This window comes from Oncorhynchus gorbuscha, linkage group LG13 (genome assembly GCF_021184085.1).
Source record: "Oncorhynchus gorbuscha isolate QuinsamMale2020 ecotype Even-year linkage group LG13, OgorEven_v1.0, whole genome shotgun sequence".
NCBI classification, from domain to species: Eukaryota; Metazoa; Chordata; class Actinopteri; order Salmoniformes; family Salmonidae; genus Oncorhynchus; species Oncorhynchus gorbuscha.
In genome coordinates this window covers 24114955-24125482 of record NC_060185.1, presented here as the reverse complement: position 1 = coordinate 24125482, position 10528 = coordinate 24114955, and the positions used below count along the sequence as shown (strand labels likewise).

General features: G+C 44.4%; 1 protein-coding gene across 1 annotated transcript in view; it reads right to left on the bottom strand.

Annotated features, from left to right (window-relative positions):
* alp3 (alkaline phosphatase 3) overlaps positions 1 to 10180 on the bottom strand; it is a 28155-nt gene extending 17975 nt beyond the window's left edge. Inside the window, exons 1-4 of the mRNA XM_046296370.1 lie at positions 10023 to 10180; positions 2729 to 2845; positions 2431 to 2546; positions 2019 to 2193 (exon numbers count right to left, since the gene is read on the bottom strand). Coding sequence (XP_046152326.1) covers positions 2019 to 2193; positions 2431 to 2546; positions 2729 to 2845; positions 10023 to 10092 — 478 coding nt within the window. The 5' untranslated portion in view covers positions 10093 to 10180. The remainder of the gene's footprint in view (positions 1 to 2018; positions 2194 to 2430; positions 2547 to 2728; positions 2846 to 10022) is intronic.
* Between the last annotated feature and the right edge of the window lie 348 nt (positions 10181 to 10528).

The following is a 10528-nucleotide window of genomic DNA, read 5'->3' as shown; positions in this document are numbered from 1 at the left end:
CTCCTGTGTAGGGGTCAGGCCTGTCTCTGAATGGATATCAGCCTCCTGTGTAGGGGTCAGGCCTGTCTCTGAATGGATATCAGCCTCCTGTGTAGGGGTCAGGCCTGTCTCTGAAGGGATATCAGCCTCCTGTGTAAGGGTCAGGCCTGTCTCTGAAGGGATATCACCCTCCTGTGTAAGGGTCAGGCCTGTCTCTGAAGGGATATCAGCCTCCTGTGTAGGGGTCAGGCCTGTCTCTGAAGGGATATCACCCTCCTGTGTAGGGGTCAGGCCTGTCTCTGAAGGGATATCAGCCTCCTGTGTAGGGGTCAGGCCTGCCTCTGAAGGGATATCAGCCTCCTGTGTAGGGGTCAGGCCTGCCTCTGAAGGGATATCAGCCTCCTGTGTAGGGGTCAGGCCTGTCTCTGAAGGGATATCACCCTCCTGTGTAGGGGTCAGGCCTGTCTCTGAAGGGATATCAGCCTCCTGTGTAAGGGTCAGGCCTGCCTCTGAAGGGATATCAGCCTCCTGTGTGAAGGGATATCAGCCTCCTGTGTAGGGTCAGGTCTGAAGGGATATCAGCCTCCTGGGCAGGCCTGTCTCTGAAGGGATATCAGCCTCCTGTGTAAGGGACAGGCCTGTCTCTGAATGGATATCAGCCTCCTGTGTAGGGGTCAGGCCTGTCTCTGAAGGGATATCAGCCTCCTGTGTAGGGGTCAGGCCTGTCTCTGAAGGGATATCAGCCTCCTGTGTAAGGGTCAGGCCTGTCTCTGAAGGGATATCAGCCTCCTGTGTAGGGGTCAGGGTCAGGCCTGCCTCTGAAGGGATATCAGCCTCCTGTGTAGGGGTCAGGCCTGTCTCTGAAGGGATATCAGCCTCCTGTGTAAGGGTCAGGCCTGCCTCTGAAGGGATATCAGCCTCCTGTGTAGGGGTCAGGCCTGTCTCTGAAGGGATATCAGCCTCCTGTGTAAGGGACAGGCCTGTCTCTGAAGGGATATCAGCCTCCTGTGTAGGGGTCAGGCCTGTCTCTGAAGGGATATCAGCCTCCTGTGTAGGGGTCAGGCCTGTCTCTGAAGGGATATCAGCCTCCTGTGTAAGGGTCAGGCCTGTCTCTGAAGGGATATCAGCCTCCTGTGTAAGGGTCAGGCCTGCCTCTGAAGGGATATCAGCCTCCTGTGTAGGGGTCAGGCCTGTCTCTGAAGGGATATCAGCCTCCTGTGTAAGGGTCAGGCCTGTCTCTGAAGGGATATCAGCCTCCTGTGTAGGGGTCAGGCCTGTCTCTGAAGGGATATCAGCCTCCTGTGTAGGGGTCAGGCCTGTCTCTGAAGGGTTATCAGCCTCCTGTGTAAGGGTCAGGCCTGTCTCTGAAGGGATATCAGCCTCCTGTGTAAGGGTCAGGCCTGCCTCTGAAGGGATATCAGCCTCCTGTGTAGGGGTCAGGCCTGTCTCTGAAGGGATATCAGCCTCCTGTGTAAGGGTCAGGCCTGTCTCTGAAGGGATATCAGCCTCCTGTGTAGGGGTCAGGCCTGTCTCTGAAGGGATATCAGCCTCCTGTGTAGGGGTCAGGCCTGTCTCTGAAGGGATATCAGCCTCCTGTGTAGGGGTCAGGCCTGTCTCTGAAGGGATATCAGCCTCCTGTGTCGGGGTCAGGGCTGTGGAGCTGGGAGTTATGAAATATTTATGGTTGGTGATACGGGAACATGATAACAGTCAAGGTAACATTCTCCTGCCTCCATCAGCAGCTCAGTACTACACCAGGCCACAACACCTGATCACCAAAGAAGCCAGAGGGCCCAGACTCCAGCCAACAGCTACAGCTGGTCCTTATAGACTCAACTGAACATCTAGCCAACTGTTATCTCTCTTGTGTTTATTAGTGTTTTGTATCGGTATCTAACACCCACCTGATTATATAACGTGTCCAGGAAAAACTCTGGACCCTAGTTATAGTCTGTAAGGTTTTCCTGGTAAGTCAACTGGATCAGGACAAAGTCGGGGCCCTAGTGATATGGGAAGTTGGACAGAGATATGGTTCCTACCAGCATCTTTGGCCCACTTGAGAATAGAGGTGACCTCGTTGCCCTTCTGGGTCTTGCAGATTCCGTTGCGAGCAGCAGCGTTCACACCGACCGTGTTCAGGTTGGTCTTAACACCACACAGGTAGGCTGTGGCTGTGGATGAACTGTCAGGGATCTGGAAGTCAACACTGTATGTCTGCACACAGACAGACAGTACATGCACACATTAAGGGATAGAAAGGAATACACATGAATAATATGTACACATGAGCTTGTACCTCATACATACATCATTATACACAACAGACACAATATGGTCCTCTGAAAGAGGTACTCATGGTTGCAGCTGCACATCAAACAAAGTGTGATCTCTGTGGGTATCTCTATGCATGTTAATGTATGTATCTGAAGCTTTGTTTGTTTGTTTGTGTACCTTGAGGAGGCCCGCATGGGGGAAAGTATCCATGGTCATCACTGTCTCCTCTCCAGACTGGTTGTGCATCTGGCCCTTGAGGATTCGAGCTGCTGTGATGGTGGTAATGCCCATACCTTGGGGGGAATGGCACAGAGAAATAGGGCACACTGGGGTTGTACTGGACTGTAACTGGTGAATTAGAATAGGCTGGAAAAGGAGGTTTCGAATGAGTGTCGCTCATTGTATTTGTTATGTAAGATTTGGATACGGTTAATAACCCACTGATGTGAGGTTTGGACAGTGATTGGTCACTCACCGTCACCCAGGAAGAGCATGATGTTTTTGGCCACATTGGTGTTCAACTTCCTGTTCAGAGCCGCTTGCAAAGCCTTGGCACCCTGGGCTCTCCAGAACTCTGGGTTCTCCTCCTCAACTGGACCAGAGACAGAGACGTTTCAAAAACATACGTATCTAAAACACACTAATAAAAACATGCTTAACTAAAACACACTTATCTGAACTCTTCTAGCTCTCAAAACCTTTCAGGAATATAAAAATGTTTTAACTTCTGTAATATTTGATATAATCTACCTTGAGAGAGTGTCTGTGTGTGAGAGAAAGATCAGAGGGGTAGAGATTAACACCCTATGGACTGTGAGATAGAGAGATCAGAGGGGGTAGAGATGAACACCCTATGGACTGTGAGATAGAGAGATCAGAGGGGGTAGAGATGAACACCCTATGGAATGTGAGAGAGATCAGAGGGGGTAGAGATTAACACCCTATGGAATGTGAGAGAGATCAGAGGGGGTAGAGATTAACACCCTATGGACTGTGAGATAGAGAGATCAGAGGGGGTAGAGATGAACACCCTATGGAATGTGAGAGAGATCAGAGGGGGTAGAGATTAACACCCTATGGACTGTGAGATAGAGAGATCAGAGGGGGTAGAGATGAACACCCTATGGAATGTGAGAGAGATCAGAGGGGGTAGAGATGAACACCCTATGGACTGAGAGAGAGAGAGATCAGAGGGGGTAGATATGAACACCCTATGGACTGAGAGAGAGATCAGAGGGGGTAGATATGAACACCCTATGGACTGAGAGAGAGAGAGATCAGAGGGGGTAGATATGAACACCCTATGGAATGTGAGAGAGATCAGAGGGGGTAGAGATGAACACCCTATGGAATGTGAGAGAGATCAGAGGGGGTAGAGATGAACACCCTATGGACTGTGAGAGAGAGAGAGAGAGAGAGAGAGAGAGAGAGAGAGAGAGAGAGAGAGAGAGAGAGAGAGAGAGAGAGAGAGAGAGATCAGAGGGGGTAGAGATGAACACCCTATGGACTGAGAGAGAGAGAGATCAGAGGGGGTAGATATGAACACCCTATGGACTGAGAGAGAGATCAGAGGGGGTAGTTATGAACACCCTATGGACTGAGAGAGAGAGAGATCAGAGGGGGTAGATATGAACACCCTATGGAATGTGAGAGAGATCAGAGGGGGTAGAGATGAACACCCTATGGAATGTGAGAGAGATCAGAGGGGGTAGAGATGAACACCCTATGGACTGTGAGAGAGAGAGAGAGAGAGAGAGAGAGAGAGAGAGAGAGAGAGAGAGAGAGAGAGAGAGAGAGAGAGAGAGAGAGAGAGAGAGATCAGAGGGGGTAGAGATTAACACCCTATGGACTGTGAGAGAGAGAGATCAGAGGGGGTATAGATGAACACCCTACGGAATGTGAGAGAGAGAGATCAGAGGGGGTAGATATTGACACCCTATGGAATGTGAGAGAGAGAGATCAGAGGGGGTAGAGATGAACACCCTATGGACTGTGAGAGAGAGAGACCAGAGGGGGTAGAGATGAACACCCTATGGACTGTGAGAGAGAGAGAGATCAGAGGGGGTAGAGATTAACACCCTATGGACTGTGAGAGAGAGATAGAGAGAGAGAGAGAGAGAGAGAGAGAGAGAGAGAGAGAGAGAGAGAGAGAGAGAGAGAGAGAGAGAGAGAGAGAGATCAGAGGGGGTAGAGATTAACACCCTATGGACTTTGAGAGAGAGAGAGATCGGGGGGGGTAGTTATGAACACCCTATGAACTATGAGAGAGAGAGAGAGATCAGAGGGGGTAGAGATTAACACCCTATGGACTTTGAGAGAGAGAGAGATCAGAGGGGGTAGATATGAACACCCTATGGACTGGTCTTTGATCAGGCTCCAGGAGACATTTAGTGACGACTATCATACTTCACTTGCCTGGTCTTTATTCTCTCATCAGCTAAACATACTGTAGATAGGAGGCTACAGTAACATACTGTAGACAGGAGGCAGGAGGCTACAGTAACATACTGTAGACAGGAGGCTACAGTAACATACTGTAGACAGGAGGCTACAGTAACATACTGTAGATAGGAGGGTACCGTAACATACTGTAGACAGGAGGCTAGAGCAACATATTGTAGACAGGAGGCTACAGTAACATATTGTATATAGGAGGCAACAGTAACATACTGTAGATAGGAGGCTACCGTAATATACTGGTCCTTCTGTAGCTCAGTTGGTAGAGCATGGCGCTTGTAACGCCAGGGTAGTGGGTTCGATCCCCGGGACCACCCATACGTAGAATGTATGCACACATGACTGTAAGTCGCTTTGGATAAAAGCGTCTGCTAAATGGCATATATTATTATTATATATTATATTATTACTGTAGATAGGAGGCTACAGTAACATACTGTAGATAGGAGGGTACCATAACATACTGTAGATAGGAGGCTACAGTAACATACTGTAGATAGGAGGCTACAGTAACATACTGTAGATAGGAGGGTACTGTAACATACTGTAGATAGGAGGCTACAGTAACATACTGTAGATAGGAGGCTACATTAACATACTGTAGATAGGAGGGTACAGTAACATACTGTAGATAGGAGGCTAGAGCAACATATTGTAGACAGGAGGCTCGAGCAACAGTAACATACTGTAGATAGGAGGCTACATTAACATACTGTAGATAGGAGGCTACAGTAACATACTGTAGATAGGAGGCTACAGTAACATACTGTAGATAGGAGGGTACTGTAACATACTGTAGATAGGAGGCTACAGTAACATACTGTAGATAGGAGGGCACCGTAACATACTGTAGATAGGAGGCTACATTAACATACTGTAGATAGGAGGCTACAGTAACATACTGTAGATAGGAGGCTACATTAACATACTGTAGATAGGAGGGCACCGTAACATACTGTAGACAGGAGGCTAGAGCAACATATTATAGACATGAGACTACAGTAACATATTGTATATAGGAGGCAACAGTAACAATGTACATATGAGGCTACAGTAACATACTGTAGATATGAGGCTACAGTAACATACTGTAGATATGAGGCTACAGTAACATAATGTAGATAGGAGGCAACAGTAACATACTGTAGCTAGGAGGCTATAGTAACACACTGTAGACAGGAGGCTCGAGCAACAGTAACATATTGTATATAGGAGGCTACAGTAACATACTGTAGATAGGAGGCTACAGTAACATACTGTAGATAGGAGGGTACCTTAACATACTGTAGACAGGAGGCTAGAGCAACATATTGTAGACAGGAGGCTACAGTAACATATTATATATAGGATGCAACAGTAACATACTGTAGCTAGGAGGCTACAGTAACATACTGTAGCTAGGAGGCTACTGTAACATACTGTAGCTAGGAGGCTACTGTAACATAATGTAGATAGAAGGCTATTATTTTTATTATTTACAGTAACATACTGTAGCTAGGAGGCTACAGTAACATACTGTAGCTAGGAGGCTACAGTAACATACTGTAGCTCGGAGGCTACAGTAACATACTACAGCTAGGAGGCTACCGTACTATACTGTAGATAGGAGGCAATGGTAACATACTGTAGTTAGGAGGCTACCGTACCATACTGTAGATAGGAGGCTACTTAACATACTGTAGATAAGAGGCTACTGTAACATACTGTAGATAGGAGGCTACAGTAACATACTGTAGATAGAAGGCTACAGTAATATACTGTAGATAGGAGGCTACAGTGATATACTGTAGATAGAAGACTACAGTAGTATACTGTAGATAGGAGGCTACAGTAACATACAGTAGAGCTAGGAGGCTACAGTAACATACTGTAGCTAGGAGGCTACAGTAACATACTATAGCTAGGAGGCTACCGTACCATACTGTAGATAGGAGGCAACGATAACATACTGTAGTTAGGAGGCTACCGTACAATACTGTAGATAGGAGGCTACTGTAACATACTGTAGATAAGAGGCTACCGTACCATACTGTAGATAGGAGGCTACTTAACATACGAGGCTACTGTAACATACTGTAGATAGGAGGCTACAGTAACATACTGTAGATAGGAGGCTAGAGCCACACATTGTAGACAGGAGGCTACAGTAACATATTATATATAGGATGCAACAGTAACATACTGTAGCTAGGGGGCTACAATAACATACTGTAGCTAGGAGGCTACTGTAACATACTGTAGCTAGGAGGCTACTGTAACATAATGTAGATAGAAGGCTACAGTAACATACTGTAGCTAGGAGGCTACAGTAACATACTGTAGATAGGAGGCTACCGTACCATACTGTAGATAGGAGGCAACGGTAACATACTGTAGTTAGGAGGCTACCGTACAATACTGTAGATAGGAGGCTACCGTACCATACTGTAGATAGGAGGCTACTTAACATACTGTAGATAAGAGGCTACTGTAACATACTGTAGATAGGAGGCTACAGTAACATACTGTAGATAGAAGGCTACAGTAATATACTGTAGATAGGAGGCTACAGTGATATACTGTAGATAGAAGGCTACAGTAATATACTGTAGATAGGAGGCTACAGTGAGATACTGTAGATAGAAGGCTACAGTAGTATACTGTAGAGAGGAGAGTACCGTAACATACTATAGATAGGAGGCTACAGTAACATACTGTAGATAGAAGGGTACAGTAGTATATTGTAGATAGGAGAGTACCGTCACATACTGTAGATAGGAGGCTATTGTAACATACTGTAGATAGAAGGCTACAGTAATATACTGTAGATAGGAGGCTACAGTAACATACTGTAGATAGAAGGCTACAGTAATATACTGTAGATAGGAGGCTACAGTGATATACTGTAGATAGAAGACTACAGTAGTATACTGTAGATAGGAGGCTACAGTAACATACTGTAGATAGGAGGCTACAGTAACATACTGTAGATAGAAGGCTACAGTAATATACTGTAGATAGGAGGCTACAGTGAGATACTGTAGATAGGAGGCTATTGTAACATAGTGTAGATAGAAGGCTACAGTAATATACTGTAGATAGGAGGCTACAGTAACATACTGTAGATAGAAGGCTACAGTAATATACTGTAGATAGGAGGCTACAGTAACATACTGTATATAGGAGGCTACATTAACATACTGTAGATAGAAGGCTACAGTAATATACTATAGATAGGAGGCTACAGTAACATACTGTATATAGGAGGCTACATTAACATACTGTAGATAGGAGGCTACAGTAACATACTGTAGATAGAAGGCTACAGTAATATACTGTAGATAGGAGGCTACAGTGATATACTGTAGATAGAAGACTACAGTAGTATACTGTAGATAGGAGGCTACAGTAACATACTGTAGATAGGAGGCTACAGTAACATACTGTAGATAGAAGGCTACAGTAATATACTGTAGATAGGAGGCTACAGTGAGATACTGTAGATAGAAGGCTACAGTAGTATACTGTAGATAGGAGAGTACCGTAACATACTATAGATAGGAGGCTACAGTAACATACTGTAGATAGAAGGGTACAGTAGTATATTGTAGATAGGAGAGTACCGTAACATACTGTAGATAGGAGGCTATTGTAACATAGTGTAGATAGAAGGCTACAGTAATATACTGTAGATAGGAGGCTACAGTAACATACTGTAGATAGAAGGCTACAGTAATATACTGTAGATAGGAGGCTACAGTAACATACTGTAGATAAAAGGCTACAGTAATATAATGTATATAGGAGGCTACAGTAACATACTGTATATAGGAGGCTACATTAACATACTGTAGATAGAAGGCTACAGTAATATACTATAGATAGGAGGCTACAGTAACATACTGTATATAGGAGGCTACATTAACATACTGTAGATAGGAGGCTACAGTAAGATACTGTAGATAGAAGGCTACAGTAGTATATTGTAGATAGGAGAGTACCGTAACATACTGTAGATAGGAGGCTATTGTAACATACTGTAGATAGAAGGCTACAGTAATATACTATAGATAGGAGGCTACAGTAACATACTGTATATAGGAGGCTACATTAACATACTGTAGATATAAGGCTGCAGTAATATACTGTAGATAGGAGGCTACAGTAAGATACTGTAGATAGAAGGCTACAGTAGTATATTGTAGATAGGAGAGTACCGTAACATACTGTAGATAGGAGGCTATTGTAACATACTGTAGATAGAAGGCTACAGTAATATACTGTATATAGGAGGCTATTAAAATACTGTAGATATAAGGCTGCAGTAATATACTGTAGATAGGAGGCTACAGTAAGATACTGTAGATAGAAGGCTACAGTAGTATATTGTAGATAGGAGAGTACCGTAACATACTGTAGATAGGAGGCTATTGTAACATACTGTAGATAGAAGGCTACAGTAATATACAGTATATAGGAGGCTACATTAACATACTGTAGATATAAGGCTGCAGTAATATACTGTAGATAGGAGGCTATAGTAAGATACTGTAGATAGAAGGCTACAGTAGTATATTGTAGATAGAAGGCTACAGTAATATACTGTAGATAGGAGGCTACAGTAACATACTGTAGATAGAAGGCTACAGTAGTATATTGTAGATAGGAGAGTACCGTAACATATTGTAGATAGGAGGCTATTGTAACATACTGTAGATAGATTGCTACAGCAATATACTATCGATAGGAGGCTACAGTAACATACTGTAGATAGAAGGCTACAGTAGTATATTGTAGATAGGAGAGTACCGTAACATATTGTAGATAGGAGGCTATTGTAACATACTGTAGATAGATTGCTACAGCAATATACTATCGATAGGAGGTTACAGACAGTGCTTCAATTACATATTATCATGGGTTTCAATTAGGACTGCAGATAGTAGTTTCTTCGTACTTTGATGTTTTGTCAGATTCAGAAGAACTTGTGTAGCGAGGTGAGAGAGAAGAGAGACAGAGAATTAAGAGTTTAGAAGTTTACGACAAGTGAGAGGAGATCCAGCAGAGAGAAGAGTAGTCGAAGAGTAAGATCAGGTGAGAGAGAGAGTATGATGATGGAGTGAGAGGAGATTAGTTTGTGAAAGGAGAGAGTAAGAAGGTTTGAGGGGAAAGGACCGTAGAAACCAATGAAAAGAGTGAATATAAATTGCAAACACAACTCAGAAGAAGGTCATAGTGATTGTCTAGAAGTAAGTCAATGAGAAGGGCAGGAGATGAGCTAAGTCAGGTCAGGTGACCATCCAGAGTAAATGTGTGTCTGGCAGATCTTTTACCTTTGGCGGTGATTGAACCCAAAACCCCCAGCAGACACAGGGCCACGATAGACCATTTCTGAGTTTCCATGATGATGTCTAAAGAGGACAGTTATTCTCTCTGATCTTCCCTCAGCTCAACAGAATAATATATTCCAGCCCTCCCCGGCCATAAATAATTTGTAATGGCAGATCATAAAACTGACTGATAGTGACCATAGGCCAACAACCAACACCAATAAGGTGACTGACAACCAGCACCAATGTGATAACTGACAACCAACACCAACACCAATGTGGTGACTGACAACTATACCAACACCAATATGGTGACTGACAACCAACACCAATGTGGTGACTGACAACTATACCAACACCAATATGGTGACTGACAACCAACACCAATGTGGTGACTGACAACTATACCAACACCAATGTGGTGACTGACAACCAACACCAATGTGGTGACTGACAACCAACACCAACACCAATGACACCAATCAACCACCCGAACCACTGCCTGTTCA